At 40.5% G+C, this 18,362-nt stretch overlaps 1 protein-coding gene across 2 annotated transcripts in view; it reads right to left on the minus strand.

Moving 5' to 3' along the window:
* PLCB1 (phospholipase C beta 1) overlaps nt 1-18,362 on the minus strand; it is a 408,321-nt gene that overhangs the window by 114,691 nt on the left and 275,268 nt on the right. For both annotated transcript variants that reach the window (XM_042789375.1, XM_042789376.1), the window contains exon 10: nt 7,286-7,432. In XM_042789375.1, the coding sequence (XP_042645309.1) occupies nt 7,286-7,432 (147 nt within the window). The remainder of the gene's footprint in view (nt 1-7,285; nt 7,433-18,362) is intronic.

Genomic DNA, 18,362 nt, shown 5'->3' on the forward strand with positions numbered 1-18,362 from the left:
TACATCTTGGTTTGCTTCACTGAATAGCATTGTCTGCTTTCTCTGTGTTTTTATCTTCCACTAAAAACTGTAACAGAAAAACCCTTCTATTTGAAAATTCCTGTTTACCATTTGTGGCTGATGCATGAGCTGGAGCAATCATAAATACTCCACTGGGTATTAACATCACTCCTATGGAAATCTGTAAGATTTCTCAGCTCCTGCTGGAACCAATGGGAAGTACATGTTAATAACAGAAGAATTTGGCTAGTGCTGGAAGGTTCTGAAAATCCAAAATTAATTAGCCAAGTGACAACATGCATCTTTTTTTTTTTTTTTTTTTTTAACTTAACTTTTCCCCATGTTACCCCTTTGATTATGGCAAGTTACCTTTACTCACACAAAAGCCTTTCTGGTGCAATCCCGATTTCTGGGGTAAGCAGTGGCTCTTTTTCTTTGCAGGATACAAACAAGCACGAGTAGTGGTCAGGGTACAACAGCACACATTTCTGTGTACTCATCCCCCAGCATCTGCTTGTGAAAACTTGGCTGCCATTATACAGATCTGCCTAACTCTGCTGCCTAAAAAACTATGTTCACTTAGAAAACTGGCTTCATGTTGTCATTCTTTTCTCTCAAAGCATATTGAATTTGGATTAACAAACTATTTTATGATTAAAAAACCTTTACTATGCTTCCTGAGATACTACTGGCCGTTATTATTGCTAAGTGTTTTGGACTACAAGATCCTTAACCTTCAAAAGTGCTTAAATAAATCATGACATGCATCGCTTGCCATATGACACTCCTCCACACTACCTTATTAATAATGCTCAGACATTTTGGATGGATTCCTGCTAAGGATAAGACAATAGTCAACCTCCAAAACACTGAATCTGCAGAAAGACTCCAATCAGAATGCAAAATGCTAGTAAATGTTTTAATAGTCTCAGTGCCTTATTTTTCTGAAATATGGAATATTAGGAATGTTCCCTCAAATGTTTTTTGCATATATTATTTATAAATTTCTGTTGCATGACTCTCTATTTGCATCTATTCCAAACTATCACTTTAATAGATGCATTCTAAAATGTGCTAACATAGACACTAGTGGGAATACTTCCAGTATGATATTTTTAATATCCTGAGTACAGATCAATTTTTTAATACTGGAAATTGAAAGTATTATGTATTCCCTTCTATAATGCATGCAGCATCTACAGTAATACCATAATATTTGTATCCCATCACCCAATACTGGATAAAGAGGAACAGATTTTGACAAAAACTTGCTTTTCTAAAAAATATAATCAGCCAAATCATACCTGATAGGACGCTAAGCAAAATGAGCCTGTGCTAATTGATTCAAGCTGAGGATATGACCCATGTTTCCCCACACACATCAGTTCCACACTTCTATAACTTTAAGCTGCTCATTTCTCAGCAAATGCATCCTTGTTGAATTCATTCATCACTAGCTTTACAAGTGGAAGTTATTTGCAATACGTGGACTTAAAATTTGGTTACCATTTTAAGTTATGTATCCTCCCCAAACTGGGGGGTATTTGGAGTCACCTCACTCTTCGCCACTCTAGAAACAGAGGCTGCTTCTGCCCCTCGCCCACCCACAGCACCACCTTCTCCCGGCAGGCAGAAGTGCCTGTATACTCCCTTTGCCGTGCACAAACATGAGTTGCTAAACCTCCTCTCTGCAGGCAAGTCCTGGAATAGCAATTAGTGCTCCGGATCATACGCTTTAGTTTGCAGCGTGCAAACTCAGAGCCCCATACTGCTGGGAGTCTGGCTCTTGACACGAGCAGCGACAGAAGGTGCTGGCAGCTAAGATTTTTTTTAGACAGTACATTTATTTGAATTTATTTTCCTTCTGAGCTATTTTGCCACGCACAGGACAAGACCCCATGCTGTGACATATTCTGCTACTGCTTGTATGTAAGTCAAAATAAGGCTCTCACCCTATGGCTGTTATTTTTAACACTTTACACCGGACCAAAGCAGGATGTGTGGCCAGGCTTGTTCCAGCCAGCAGCAGGAATACACTTGCTGTCAGTATTGATTCAGGCCCACCCGAGCAGAAGATGCAACACTTGCGTAGGCCAGGAGGGCTGGGGCTGCCCACCCCCGGGTTTGCGTTTCTGCTGAGCTGCCAGCAGCGCCCGGGCGGCTGCCACGCTGCAGCCAGGCTACGGGACGGCCACTGTCCGGCCCGGGGTGCACCGGGGAACCCTCGTCCTAGCTGTGGGACCCACTTGAGACAGACACACTGCGTGACCAGCCGAGTCTGTCCAACTGCAGTGAGGGAGTGGGACCCATCAGGACCTACTCACAGAGCCCTTCCCCTGCTGCCGGCTCTCCGTATCTTTGTCTTACAGATTTCAGCTATCTGAAGATCTTCAAATGCTGTTATTGGAGGCAGAGAGGTTACCCAATCCCCAACGCTGTTTCATCCTCCTTATAAAGGGGGGTTTAGAAAATAATATATACCTTATTTAAATATGCTTCGAAGAATGTATGTCTTATTTCAATATACTTCAACTGCTTGGCCTGAAGATGCAAATAAGAGAAGGCACAGAGGATCTTGAAAACTCACTATGCAGTATTGAATGAAATATTACTTAAAGGGCACAAAAAACTTTCATGATCTTGACTTTTCCTCTCCTTCTTGAGAATTCAGTTATCTCAGATCAGACAAAACAATTATTTATTGTTTTAAACTCTTTATGTTCACCTCTGCTGCTACTGGAGGCAAGCTTCCTCTAGAAATTTTGTTGTCAGTTGCTGATCTGTACTAGAATAATTAATTTTGCATTAAGGACACAATCTATATGACTTTTTCCTCTCCCTTTTACAAGGTTTCCACTCGCTTCTAAAAAGAGAAATTTCCTCACTTAGAGTATGGCTTAAGAAAGGGGGAATTGGCATGGGTGAAGCTGGTGAAGGAGGATAGGTACAACTTCGGATGACAAAAAACCTGAGGTTTAACAGTGCTAGCATGAACACTCAGCTGACAAAATTAGAGCAATCATTTAAAAACATGACAGAGCAGGAGACCTAAGGAATTTTTACTCGGTCTGCTTAATGGAGTAGCCATCTTCTCACAAAAGAAAAACTTCCTCAGAGAAAGATGCAAGAGTCAGGCAAATGGGAATCACGATCTCAATGAAGCTATTTTTTATACATAGGATTTTTTTTGAGAGCTGGGCACCAAACTAATATCTCAGAAAGTTCCACCTAAGACCTTCCACACAGAGTATCTTTCCACTTTGTGATGCAACAACAGCTTTCCCTCTGCTGATTTTTTTTTTGTTTTGTTTTTTTTTGTAAATGGCTATAGACAATTCAACGATGAAACTGTGGAAGCTGCTTCAAGGTCACAGGGCCCTGATAGTGGTCTGTAGCTTGCTTCCTGTGAGGTGAAGTCATCATGTTGAAATTAACTTCATCCCTGGAAACTCAGCCCTTTTCCTCAGGTTTTATGTTATTCTCAAGGTGAACCATGAAAAATAACGACAGCTGGAAGGTAAAAAAATGCCCCCAATAAACTGGTAACCGGTGGGAGAGCTGCACAACAACCACTACTCCTTTCTAACTGTTAGCCCTCGTGCTAAGATAAACTGTGACTCCAGTGCCAGAAAGAACCTCATTTTTCTGCCTTAGATTGCTGGACAGGATTAGCTGGGTCTGCTCCTCCTCCACTGCTGGAGCTCCCTGAGCTTTCCTTCCCCCTAGTCCACCAGGAAGGACACGGTGGGGCTGAAAGAGAGCAGAGCCTTGGGTCTTGCCAGCCGCTCACCTGAGCAAAATGCAGCAGCCAGCCAAAAACTGCTGTTGGTGGTATGACAAACTCCTGCTCAGAGCAGGTATCACCCAGCTTTCCTTCCCTTCCATACGGGCCTGTCATCTTGGAAACTGGGAAGGTACTGTTTTGGAGGCTTTGAAGGTGAAGAAGGTTTCAAGGAAGTGGTGAATGAAGATAAGCAGCGATGGCAAGGACTGAGGAATCACTGAGAACAGAAAAGCTGTAGAACAGTAGAGGAGAGGTCACAGCAGCAGTAGAGGAGAAGAGAACATGCCACTCATGAGACGTTTTTCTAGAAACAACTGAAAGTACTGGACTGTAAGCAGGGAAGCAGATGCTGAGAGTCAATGGGATAGTCCCATGTTGGCTATACATGCTAAACTGGTAGCTCTGAAACCTACTGCTGCTGCTATTGTTTTCCTTTAAGCCAAAGACAAAACATACAATAAAGGCTTGTGATTTTCACATTGTGCATTTCACATATACAACAAAGTTGGATAGCCATCAAAGTGCGCAACGCTGATAATGATACATAACCGTTTGTCTTTGACTTTGGGTGCTGCTGAGAGAAACGCTGCAAAGTCACTCCCCACTGTGACAACAGCAGTAACCTGAGGTGAGACTGGTGAGAAACCAGAAAAAAGCAGGGTTGCACATTAAAGGGTTGAAAGGAGTAAATAAATAAATATGATACCGGTGATAAAAAAAGATGAAAGACAGTAAAAAAAAGTTTCCAAAAGATGACATTTCTTTAAGCTACCCTAGGATCACTATAAATCACTTCTTTCTTCATGGATTTTTACCTTGGTTCTTAAAAATTACATTTCCCTAAGAAAAAGAAAGCAGTAACACTTCTAAATAAATAATAAGGGCTTGATGTACTGCCAAGGGTTTCTACTAAAGGCTAGGAAGATGATCAGCGTAATTAAAAATAAATTCAGAGTGTGCACATGTTTCTTTTTATGTTATAATGTGCATGCTTTTTCTGGGTTTAAAAAAACTAACAAAGGGAGAGATAATTGATAGGGCATTAAGAACAGTAATCATAAAGTATTGCTAGACTGAATGGTTTTCATATTGTCCTAATAATTATTACAGGACTAGTTGCTATTTCACAGCTCCAATGAGGGCAGAGGTGCTACCGAAGCTTCCCTTCCAAAGCCATGAGCACTTGAGCAGACCCTTTGAAATCTTCTTGGGAAAAAGAATAATCTGCCACCATTAATTTGATTAATTTTACTAAGTCCTTGTTGGAAGGAAGCAAATGGCAATGTGATTGCTGTATCTGGTCTAGCCTCAAAGCAAAATCTAAGCCTGTCAGTTTTTGTAATATGCAGATAAAAATCAAATCAATAATTCCATTGTCGGCCAGCTGCCACACATTTACTGAACATAATGAACCCACTAAAAGAGAAAGGCATGTGTTTTGTGCCTGTAAATGTGAAAATACGCACACTTAAATGGAATTTGAAAGAGATTCAAACTTATTTTGCACTATCCCCCGAGTTTACTCTGATGTACTCCCCCAATTTACTAAGCCAGGAATATTATGTTAAATTAAGACTGAGGATCATACTTCCAAATATAGCTTCTGAAATCATTTAGAGATGCAGGCAAAGAAACCTATAGATGCAATTTGAGATGATTTACAGACTTTCACATACAAGTCAAAGCGAATTTGGAAAGTTTCAAGGCAAACTTTCTTTCTCTTAAAATAATTAAATATGTTAGGTCACTTGTGCTGTGGTTAAAAAAAAATAGAATAGATCAGACTAATCATGAATTCTCACCCTTAACTCTTTGTTCTTTGGCTGCTGCGCTTCTAGACCTTTAGAACGTGACTCTGTCCTGATCAGCCCTGATAAAAATCTGTGGTATGCTACTGGCTATAAATTCATGCTGGTAGTGGGGAGAGCAGTATTTTATCTCTTCAGACCAACTTTAAACTGCATCGTCTGTCCTCCCTATAGGCCTGTTCTTCCCACATTTGTACAACAGCTTTATTGTTTTCTTCCAGAAAATCTGTTTAAAGCTGCAGAATTTGGCTTAAGTGGGTCCTAATCCTCACTGACAGAACAAAGTCCATACTGGAGGTAAGAGGTCTGCAAAATATCATAATTAAAATTTGCTTTTGCTTCAGACATGTCTGCGGTCTTCCAAAGAGCATAAATTTCTGCATACTGGAACCATAACTTAAAGACGGCCACACTGATTTTCATTCGTTTTAATTCAGAGAAACAAAATAGCTGTCAAGCCAAATACTTATATGACAAGTTTTAGCACAAAACACATTTTACAGCCAAGATATAAACCTCTGAAAAATGGTGTCTAATGGAAACAATGACAGTTCATTCACTTTATGAAAGCATTAGAAGGTGCTGTAGAAAGTGCTATAACAAACACAAAACAGATGAAAGTAACTACCACATGGTCTGTTTAAACTGGGCATCGCCACTGCATGGCTTTGTGTCTGTTTTGTCATACTGGCATTCTGAAGAACTTGGTCAGTTAAGGCAAGTCTGTCAATAGTACTAAAAAAACCTACATGGTCCATGAGCCACACTTTTAGCACACACTGTAGCATTACTTCTTTTTCTTTAACATAACGCTGTCATTAGCAAATATGACACAACAAAACAAACATCAAATCAAATAGGAGAGAACTCCCTGTGCACATTCGCTTGTCAAAAACATTTGTTCCTACATAAACTAAACTAAAATAGTAAATTTACAATTATTTTCTCACAAGTTAACAGCATCTTCGACAAGGAAATGAGTGCCAAAAGTTGGATTCCTAAACTGTCTTAGTTTTTCTGGAATCTTAAAGCACTGTTGACTTTGTTATGCAAACAAGACAGTTCAGTCTCATTAACTCTAATTCAAATTAACAGGAGCTTTTGGTTGCTCAGTTTTTTAAAAAACATGATAGCACCTAAAAATTTCAGCTCAAAAGTTAGATAAGGTCAGAGACCAGATTTCTATTCCTTGCAGATATGAATGGACTGTCAGAAAGCTATGTGCCATGTTGGAACTTCTCTAATCTCTGAATCAAATCAAATTTCACGGGCCTCAACAAACTGTCAGATTTAATATTTAGGGGCAAATTTATTAGCTACAGAGTCCCATATTCTGCTTCGCATACTTGTTTGGCTATTCTTGGTTGTCATAAAAAGTACATCGTTCCTTCTCCTTCCCAAATAAGGACCTTAACCTGGAATCCTATCTAACTTGAGGGAAACTTTCCAGGGACTTCACTGGTCTTCAGACCAGACCTTAGCTGAACAATGTAACTGTTGTTCACCTGTTAATAAAAGTGTATTTGATGTGTGTGTGCAGCAGCTAGAACAACAATCAAGTTCCACCCTTGCTTCCCTGAGACTAAGCTCCATCATCATTTGCTGCTGCTGCTTTTAGTGTATTTTGTGGTATCATTGCAAATATGCTATGAACTTCTGCAAGATAAGAAATCAGATCTCTCCAACACTGTACCTGTGAGGTAGGTGTTGTGTGAGGAATTGATGAAATAGTGTGACAGTGGTTGAGACATATCTTCATTTAAATCCAGTTTCTCAGGTGGAACAACACCATTTTCTTCTCCACTCAGATATCGCATAAATCCATCCACTGATATCTGTCCTGAGAGAAATACAGATCCAGGGAAAGCACCAATTAATTTCCAGCACAGATTTTGCAACATACAGATGTTATGTTCAATATATACGTACACAAAGGTGTGTGTGTGAAAGACCTTATAATTATCAGACTGGCCTGCATCTAGTTATTCATATATTCTTTTGTTACTATTACCCCATTTTCAGCAATATAAGTTGCAGGTAACACACACCCCTTTACCTATACCAAAGATACCTATTTCATAATCAGTGTCTACAGATAAGGGCACAAGGGAATCAGTTACAGAGGGTTGTGAGAACAGAGAAAATAAATCGAAGCCTATCAGGGAAGCAGCTCTTCTGGGGACAAAAAAAAAAAAAAAAACATGCTTCCCAGAGGAAACCAAGAAACCAGCAAACCGAGCGCCACACAAATGAACACGTAACTCTGACCTCTTTTGAATATGATTCTGTGTGTGTATATGAATGCAACCAAACTGCAAAGTGAAGCAAGCTAAATGAACCACCTTTCAAGTGAGAACTAAGCTGTGCTTTGTAATTTTTATATTTGTCTTCCAATTCATATCTCACTGGAGTGCCAGCATAAATGATCATTTCATATGCTGCTGGCAAATTAGAAAGCTGAGTCCTAACCTTAGCTAAAATATTACCATTGATCTCGGTGGAGCTGTGTTTATTACATCAGGATGAATTTCTCTGTCAAGCCTTCTGCATAAAGTTGATGTTAGGGTGTCGATCTGTACGTTTAGACTAAAAACCCTACAACAATCTAGTAGTCTATATTTGAAGATTAATGCTTAAGTGAATGAATTTGAGACATTCTTCTTTGTATGGAATTCGTGCTATTTTGTCTATACTTCATCTGTAGATTTACTCAACCACATAGATTTAGTTAATTCGGTTATTGCCTACAGTAAAACAGATCTGCTGTATCTCTGAAGAACCTTGAAGCAGTTATGTGTCTGGTGACTCCCAACAATAAGAATTTCTCACCCCTTGTTCCCAACCCACAATATTCTGCATAGTATATCTCTTAAAAAAAAAAACTTAGTTGACTAACTGGCATTGAAAAATGGAAGACTTTGGTTCTACTCCTAATCCTGTTACTTTCTGCCTTCAGGGTCAATCCCTTTTAATCCTAAAACATATAAATTTACACATATTTTTCTAGCATATGAAAATGTGTAACCCTGAGTCATTTTTGTAAAGCTTGTAACCACACGATGCCAATACAGCATGTAAAGCATTTACTTAAAATCTGTGCTTAGACCTAGAATTTGGCTCCTGATCAGAGAGGAAAAGAGGTAACAGTCTTAACTTCAGATGTCTCATTTTCATAACAACCCAAGATGGTGGCACTAAATGAACCTATTCATGTGACAAGAAATGCAGTGACAATACAGAGCAATGCAATTATCATTCATTCTTATGACAACAATTGTAGGATGGTTGGAAGGAAAAACATCAAGACCATCCACTATTTTAAGACTGTAATCTGGGTGCAATCTTGTCAGGCTCCGCAGCTGCTTTGTTATAGAGTAATTAATCAGCCACAGACAGAGGCCTATGTACTTTCCTTTTCACAAGAAAAAATATAAGATGGAGAAAATCGTGAAAAAAAGCACCACTGAGGTTTTTCATGAAACTAAAGATCTATGAACAACCTATCTGCTGTGTGAATCTATCAGAGAGATATTATGAATGTAAACAGTATCAGGCACAATCATGGAGTTAGCTCGAGCTAAAATCCACTTAAGAGAAATACTGTGCACCAAGTTCACTGGGACATAGATATGGTCTGTGGTGTACATGAACACCACACCAGCAACATCATCCAGGAAAGAACGGGTAAGATCTGAATGTGATAGCTGCTGCATGGGGAACCAGCAACGCCATGTCACTTTACAGTGACTTGCAGCTTCTGGTGTTTGAGGTGGCTCATCCAGAGTCATCTTCAGTATCCCTGTGTTGTTCTGAATGCGCTCCTTTCAGCCAGACTAGGAGGTTTAAAGTTGCTTTGCCACTGCTGCTCCAGGCTAAAATGAAACATTTTCATACACGCAATTCCTCAAAAGAACTGTCATGTCATAACCACAGAGTGTTCAGAAAGAAAGGCTTCCATTTTGTTATAGATCAGGTTGATTCATGCAGACATAGTATTCAAGCATCTCAAATTGATCTGTGTTTAATTCTCAGAGTATACCTGAAAAACAGGGTCATTGCAGTCCTTGTTTTTCAGATGGAGACCTGAAGCTGAGTATAAGTTAACTGACTAGACAATACCCCATGGAAAACCTGTTTGAGCCTGGTCGGCAGCCAACCAACGCAGCCAGTCACCTTCCCTTCCCCCTCCCCACCTGGGAATGGGGGAGGGAATTAGAGGGGTGAAGGGAGACTCGCAGGCTGAGATAGGAACAGTTTAATAATGGCAATAAAACGAGAAAAATAACGATGATGGGGGGAAAACAAAAAGAAATATATAAACAGGCAATGCACAATGTAATTGCTCACCACCTGCTAACCAATCCCCAGCCCATTCCCGGCCAGCGACCCCGAGATACCAAGATCCCACAATCGCAATCCTGGAAGCGAGAGAGCCCCTTCCCAACCACCCCTCCTCTATACAGTGAGCATGACGTGCCATGATGTGGAATATTTCACTGGCCAGTTAGGGTCAGGTGCTGTGGCCGTGCTCCCTCCCTGCTCCCTGTGCCCTTGCGCACGGGCAGGACATGGGGAGTCAGAGAGTCCTTGAAGTCTCGGCAGCAGCTGAAAACACCAGTGTGCTATCAGCATTCTTCTCATCCCAAACCCAAAGCTAAATCCAAAACACAGCACTCATCTAGTCCCTGAAAAGGATTAGTAACTCTATTTCAGCCCAAACCAGGACACTGGAGTTGAACCACACAGTCTCTTGAAGCCTGTTTGGGTGAATTTGAACACCTCTGGGATACAAGGAAGTGAGACCCAGGCCTGCACTTCCTCCCTTCTCTCTGTTTTGTGGTTCATTGCTCCCTTCCATACTGAAGCAAGACAAGGTCTGCAGAGTGGTCCTTCTGCATATTGCCACTGGTATTAACATAAATCGTAGCAAGTATTATTCACACGTATAATTACATAGTTTCTGTGTTACACAGTTATCTAAGCTTATGGCTGTAGAATGTTATTTTCCCCATCATAATTAAGCAGTCAGCATTTCAGAAAGTGAAGCAATTTTCAAGTTCAATTACAGCCAATATTGCACTAGTGAGAGTTTGACTGTGGAACGGAGATGGCAGATGTCAAAGGGACTTTGTATCCTGGATATTAAAGAGTAGATCGTTTGTGACCGACATCAATGATATTCTGAGGCCAAATGCAGTGAGAACGATCCTCAGTGGACAGTCATCCAAAATGAAATGGCCTCAATTTATTAGTAAGATTTGTTCTCTGTTTTCTTAAGCATATTACAAATTTACTGCAGATATTGCCAAGAAAAAAAAAAAATTGTGATCAGTTCTTTCCATTACAGCTGTCACCTTTTATCTTCAGATATATATTAGGAAGATTTAATGATATCATTAGGTATAAAAAGTTAGAGGGAAAAGAAACATACCAGGCGAAAACACAGGGACAAGACAGATTCACATTCTCATTCTTTTCATTCTTTTTTTTTTGTTCACACATAATTGCCTTAAAACCATCTGAAGCCTCGGTCTTTGATGAAACTTTCAAAATAACCAGTGTGCTTTATATATGTAAAAATGTGGAGTTAATTGGCGTGTCTTTTTCACTCACCCTTGCCGTGTTAAATTTGATCTGATGTCATTTACTGGGACAGAGGCAGACCCAAAGCTCACTGGTGTTTGTAGAAATACGCCCATCATCCTCAATAACATTTGGTTCAAGACCTTATTAAATAATCCTAAGTGCAATGCAGAGAAAGACAGGACTCCAGATGACTCTCTGTTAGCTATGTTGGCAAAGCCAGATCGAGAAGAGCAAACACAGATGTAACCATAACAGAAGCTATGTCAACAGCTACAGTACTTATGAAGATGCTTTCCTCTGCGGGGTTTGGAGTTTACCAGCTGAAGAAATTTATTTATTTTCCCTCTAATATCTCTTCTCTAATTTATCTCATTAATTACAATTTCCCTATGGGGTCACTCCGTAGTGTTTTATCAAAACACTTAAACAGCACAAACATGAAAATGCCTCCTTTTTCCTGTGGTGGCTGGCCGATTTACATGGCCGACACTTAACTCTTTCCCACAGTGCCACTGGAACGCCTTCTGCTGACGAGGGCAATGCCCGCCCTGGGCCTGCAGCTCCTCTTCCTCCCATGAGGCCTGCTCGCTCCTCGCTCTTTTCCCCTCACTCCTCACCGCCGGCAGCATTTTGCCCTTTCTTAAACCCACTTCCCCTGAGGCACCTCCAGCGTGGCCGAGGGGCTGGGCCGTGCCCTGTGGTGGGGTCGCTGGATCCGGCTGGAACCGGCCCCGGCCTCTCCTCGCAGGGGCCCTGCAGCCCCCGCGGCCAGCGTCCGGGCACCCACAGCCAATTCAACGCCAAAGCAAAAATGAAGGATATTCTAATCAGTCGTTCCCTTTCAACTTAATGCAAATCCACTTCTGCTCACAGGACGAGTGCTGTCTCAGCACATCTTGCCAAGAAGCGACTGCATAATGTGCCACAGCTGGATGACTTGCCAAGTTGGTCATAAACCACCCAGCTCTTACACAGAAGATGCTCATATGCTGTTTGATGATTAACATAGGTATATTTTTCTTCTCTGGACTCACTAGACTGTGATGAATGTCAGCTGCAGGATATTTGATTGTCAGAGCACACATAAGCAGCTGGCTAAAGTTTTGTGCAAGTCAAGTAAGTAACAGATCAATTTTAATGTTTTTATTGTGCAATGGAACAGGTCTGTAAAATAAAAGAGGACGTATTGAGGAGGAATACAAAAGCATTTCAAAATAGAATGTTGTGGCTGCCCCCCTCCTGGAAGGGTTCAAGGCCGGGTTGGATGGGGCTTTGGGCAACCTGAGCTGGTGGAAGGTGTCCCGGTCTGTGGCAGGGGGGGTGGGGTTGGGTGATCTTTAAGGTCCCTTCCAACCCCAACCATTATATGATATAATGTATTCTTAATCACAGACATTCCCAGTACCTCAAAATCATAAATGTGTAGCTGAGCACTTGTCCATAAATTATATAAACTTTTATGCAATTCTAAAAACTTATTTAAATTAAAAACTTACAAGATCCAGAGGCACTGGAAAGTCTGGAAATGCCTCTACATGCCTCTCTTCAAATGTATACGTTTATGTACCTTCCAAAATCCATTCTCCAAATGGGAAGGAAGCTTCTAAAAGAAAGGACCTTGACTCCTCCACGTCTTTTGAACATTTTACCCATTACCTTCTAGGTAATGCATGGCAAATGCTTCACTTGCCCATGCAAACTGTTATTCACACTATGAAGTTCCCATGCCATCATTTCACAAGAGCAATCTAGCCGCAACTCAGACAGACCTAACTGAATCACGTTCTGGCTTTATCCCTGTGCTACTCTTATGCACTGTGGATTTAATCTGTCCTTTCACTTTAGCTGCACATGCCAACAGTGCTTTTACGGCATGCTTGCAATCCCCTTTCTCCTCCACACTTTTAATTTGGAAGCTCAACTTCATCTGACAGTTGCTTGTCAGGGAGTTTGTCAGCGATTGTGCCACCTGCTGCCTCCAGACCTCATCCTTTATTGCAGAAAGGAAGAGAAAGCCCACGTAGAGGACTCCAAAAATGTCCCCAGTGTTCAATGTTTCACCTGCAGCAAAGCATGAAACAGCTTCCTAGCATGTGGTTCCACAGGACACCTTGAACTGCTGCTCCATACTACCTGCAGGGTGGTGAAATGCATGCAGAGCTCAAAGAACACCCACCAGATTGACAGTCAAGTGAAGTCAACCAAATCTGGTATTTTTTTCACTAAAATTTGGTAGGAAGGAGAAGTAATTTCTTACTAGAAGAGTAATATATTTAATAGGGATGCTGAGAGATTCTACTGAATTTCCCAGGCTGTGATCAGCTTCATTACATGGAACATGGGAAGTGTTTGTACAGCAGCTTATCTTTTTCTGCATCTCTGACTCCACCTGATTGCTCCAAAATAGTCACAAGGGAGAAAAAAAAAAAAAAAAAAAGCACAAATGCAGTGTCAAGTTCTGAGTATTTCACAATATTTCCCTATTAGCTACATCTACATGATCCCATACCTTTCAAGATCTATTACTCTGGAACAAAGACATGAATGTTCCTATGTTCCTGGATGGCATTTTAAAGAAAAGCACATAAAGACGTAACAGTTACTTTGCTTGTAAGAAACAGGGCTCCTTTGTGGTCAACATTTGTCAGCTCTAAAAGACAACAGTAGTCACTTCCAACATCCCAAAGCCTTTTTCTTGGAAGCTGTCTGCAGGCAGGTGGCACAGGGAAAGGACATACTGAAAATTCACAAAATCTATAGGGGTAATGAAGTGAATCCTCTGTTCTATGGTTCTTAGATATTGTCAAGATTCATCAATCAAAATGTTTTCTTCTGCAGTTTGAAAGATCTGGACTCTCCCCATTCCTGGGAGATGGTGTTCATAAATTTGCCCTGAAACAAGAATTCCAGCCAGTCACTTGAACTGCTTGATAGGATAGACTCTAGTTTCTGAATATACTTCTCAGATGCTCCTCTAGTTGAAGACTTAATGTGTTATCACAAGGGTTTTCATAATCCTCTTTGACTAAATCTAGCGAACCTAGCATATTTTTCTTATCAGGGCTTCTGACAGTCCCTGTGCACAGTCAGGGCACTATGCAGTTTCGCGTGCAAGTGCAGACATAGATAATATCCTCATGTAAAATTGTTCTCATGCAGTTTTCAGGGCTGGCAAAAGCATAGGCTGCTTCTGACATAACAATCCACTCCTGCTTCTTAATGAGACAGGTAATTTGACAAGTTCCTGCTTTTCCAACTCCTCTAGAGTGCCAGCATGACCAGCATATTGTTCTGGATGTGGAAAAGCTTGTGGGTCCCTGGGAGCTTGCCAGCTCATCAACTTAAGGACGTAAACAAATCCCTGCTCACTCAACACCTGCAGCACTGTGCCAAGTGCAAGATAAAAGACGTGAGGGTTCAAAGTAGGGCTGAGCTTCTAAAAGAAGCTTCTTCATCAGTTCAGTGCCCTCTGCAGAGCCCCAGGATAAAGGCCAAAACCTCAGCAGTGTCGCAGTCCAGACAAAATATAAAAGTACAGCTCATCCTGCAAACTTCTCAACCCAACTGCTTGATCTAAACTTCATCCCCTGTATTTCAGCAGGTAAGCCATACGTGCAGCTATTTGATTAGTCCCGGGGTCTGCCCAGCCTGCCCCAAGGAGCCTTCCACTTCTTTGAGCAAAGTCTTGGGAAAGAGTAGGACAGAAAACAAGAGAGGCACAACTGACAGCAGAAAAGACCACTTACTTGCATGATTTTCTTTCCACTTCAGTCTTGCAAGTTTAACATCAGCCTTTGCTTGTCTCTTAAAAGTTGTGGACATGTTGTATGACAATTAAAATGTGTATTTGCTTGCAAGCAGTCAACATGTTTGGCTACATGGATCTTAAACATTTCTTTCCATGTATTTGCAAACTTAACAGAGCCCTCCATTTATTTACACCCACGCTGTTACCCACTCCGTTATAATGTAACTGGAAGGCACAATTCTGGCAAGAGATATTATTAAAATAAAAAAGAAAATAAACAAAAAAGGAAAAGAGACAATTAATTGGCACCTCCTATCTCCCAGCCAGCAACATGGAATTACATTAGTATTTTGTCTGACAGCAAAATCAGGTCTATTCCAATGCAATCTGTAACATTAATCACATTCACTGTAATCCCATACAACTGAGCAGTCCTCTCACCGCCAAGTGAAGCAGATATTTTGTAATCCTGCGAGAAATCTGTATGATATGCCCCATGGGAATTCTATTTCACAAACCAGCACTGCAATTTACAGCTCATTAGGCATTAACATTTTCATGCACGGTGTAGAGTAGGATGCAAATACCCCCGGTGTGTCTCTTGACACTGGGCACACATTAGCTACTCTATGCTTTCTAGCTTTGTGAGCCTGCAGAGAAGTTCACAGGGATGAATTTACATAAAATTCACACTGTGTGGGACACAAGGTGCCAGAGCCACTCTGATGACACTTGCAGCATTTGCATAAAAGTGATTTTGGAAGAGATGCTGAAACCCGTTCAGCTTTCCAGACATGCATGCTATTACTACATTGCTACGGTACAACTGTAATTTCTGTCTGTATTCAGTTTTGTAAACTAGGGCAGGAAAGGACTGCATTGCCCAAGCAACATCCTCTTAATAGGAAAGTCATCACAAGAAGAGAATGTGGTACAAGGCCAGCCCAGACTGGAAATGCCAGAACCCTACAGTTGTGTTACTGGACTTTACCCCAGGAATGTCAGTGCTGCTCTGTTTCAAATAAACAACACTGGGCACAGAAAAGACTTTCGGGCCTCAGGTCAGGATCTGCAGATACTTCAAAATATCTGTGTACCAGCTATCACTTACACATCACAAGCAGAAATCGTCAGCAACTCCTCCATTTTAGCAATTTTCTCAATGATCAGCAAGGGGAAAAATTCATACTAGTCAGACAATTTTATCAAATTAATAAGTAAGTAGAGGAGACAATACATCTGAATCACTGTATCTGAGTATCAGTGAAGTATTTCATAGAGTTTCTAAATTCAAACTTTTCCTTATTAGAAAAACTAATCTGCAGAAAGCACAGGTAGAAATAAACTGAAGTCAGACTAGAAGATCAGGGCTTCTTTAAATTTGAAAGCTGAACTGCACAAAAGAATTTCAGAGGCTGCCACACTGATCAGCAGTAGGTCTGGTATCATACAGTCTTTAGTAATCTGAAAAAGTAGAATCAACAACACAAGGTTTAAAGAACAGGCAGTTCTCTGGGAGCTGTTATCAAAATAAGATGGTAAAGCTGTAAATGAACCAGGTGAATGGGACGGAAATCAAATGACAACCACAAATAGTAACTCAAACTAGGTAGCTAATCATTCAAACAAAGAAAAATCCAAAATACAGAGCTGAATCAGGAAGAAGATGCCTAGAAATGCATCATCCTGAAAAGCAGATGAGATGCAGAGACCAACAATGCATCTGTGTGTAGCTGCATCAAAAAAGGTGGCTGGAAAAAAATGTAATTGAGTGGCAGGACATTTTATTATCAAGTCATTGATGAAAGATGTAAACATGCATAGAAGCAAATACATCAACATACATATCCACAACTAAGCTTAACCATGCAGGCAATCCTATAGATTTTGTGAACACAAGTTACGCTTAACTACTGACATCAAGGATCTCAATGGCACCGCTGTCACTGTACCCAGCCTCATGACTCTACTTTTTGACTACTTAGTATCAGAAATGAGTCTGTATACAGAAGATTATTTAGAGAAGTGTTATGAATAATAATGTATGTCACAATATATGCCAAAACAAGAAAGGTCAAACATGTAAAGCTGATGTGGCAATAATACAATGGTCAACAAGTGTAGATGATAAGGATGAGGAACAAGTTCCTGTGGCCAAAGGCAGAACCAAGTAATGAGATCAGAGTAAGCAACAGAAAACTTGTGGTGAGTGTCTGAAAAAGCTTGGCAGTGATACAACTAATTGCGCTAGGAAACAATCTTGCAGCAGATTTATTGGTTGTCTCCTTTAAAACCTTTAAAATCAAACCAGGAGAATAACCTCTTGTGTTCAATTCTCATTCCAGATTTTTACACTTAAAGGAAAACATAATGGATCCAATTCTACCTGCAGTTATAGTTGCTCAACTACTCTCTGTAATTAGACAAGTTACCTGGCCACAAACCAAAACAAGCTTTGCCAACATGTTCTTGAAAAAGAAACAGAAAACTTATGCCATAAGAAAGGAATAGAGCAAGATTCACTGCTCCCCACTTGAATGGGTACATTGTAATAAGACACAGGGAAATCTGAATATAAACAAACAGAGAATGCTAACTCCTAAACAATATCAGAATTAAATGCTTACTGAATGACAAGCAGTCAGGGAGGGAAAAGATGGGAAGGTAAACGTGCTTAAGCTGCGTACATAAAAGAACTTGCTCAGTATCAGTTGATCCATGTGGAAATAGCACATGCCCAAGGATACAGATCCAGAATATTTTGCATAGTAAGGATCATCAACCAACTAAAGCAGAATTCTGTATGTTTGAGTAAGAAACACTTGTCATTCTAATGAAGCTATCATACCCATCTTATCATCTGTACAAGTGCACAGGGAAAACTAACATCGGATACAACTTTTGTTGTTGTTGTGTTTTTTTGTTTGTTTGTTTGTTTTTTTCAAGAAAATGTTTGCAAACAGAAAACCACTTTTCTGAATGGCTTTCAGAATAGGTACTGCAGCTCAAGACACTTGGTTCACTTCAGGAAGTAGTTCCTATAAGCTTCTAGGCAAGTCACGCCAAATAGCAAACCTCATGTTTTTATGATAAAGCGCACTTCCAATCAGAATGAAAACTTTGGGAGCATTCCAAGGACACTGCCATCTCAAAAGGGAAACGGAGTGTCACCTGAGAAGAAACAAAAGTTTCCAAATCTCTCACTTGTGTCTCTTGGCATGAGCCATCCATTTTAACAAGATCTTAAAGTCACTGTGCAATGTTGAGCATGGTATTTATTTATTTATTTAATTAGAAGTCACAGGTTTTTTCAGCCCTTTTCAAATACCAAAGAAAGAAGGGCTCTAACTCACAGGGACTACAGCCTGTGAAATATATGTGTTTTTCTCTAGTAGTGCTAGAAAACAGTGAAACAAACACACAGGCAGAGAAGATT

This window comes from Tyto alba, unplaced genomic scaffold, assembly GCF_018691265.1.
Source record: "Tyto alba isolate M040663 unplaced genomic scaffold, T.alba_DEE_v4.0 Super-Scaffold_16, whole genome shotgun sequence".
Taxonomy (NCBI): Eukaryota; Metazoa; Chordata; class Aves; order Strigiformes; family Tytonidae; genus Tyto; species Tyto alba.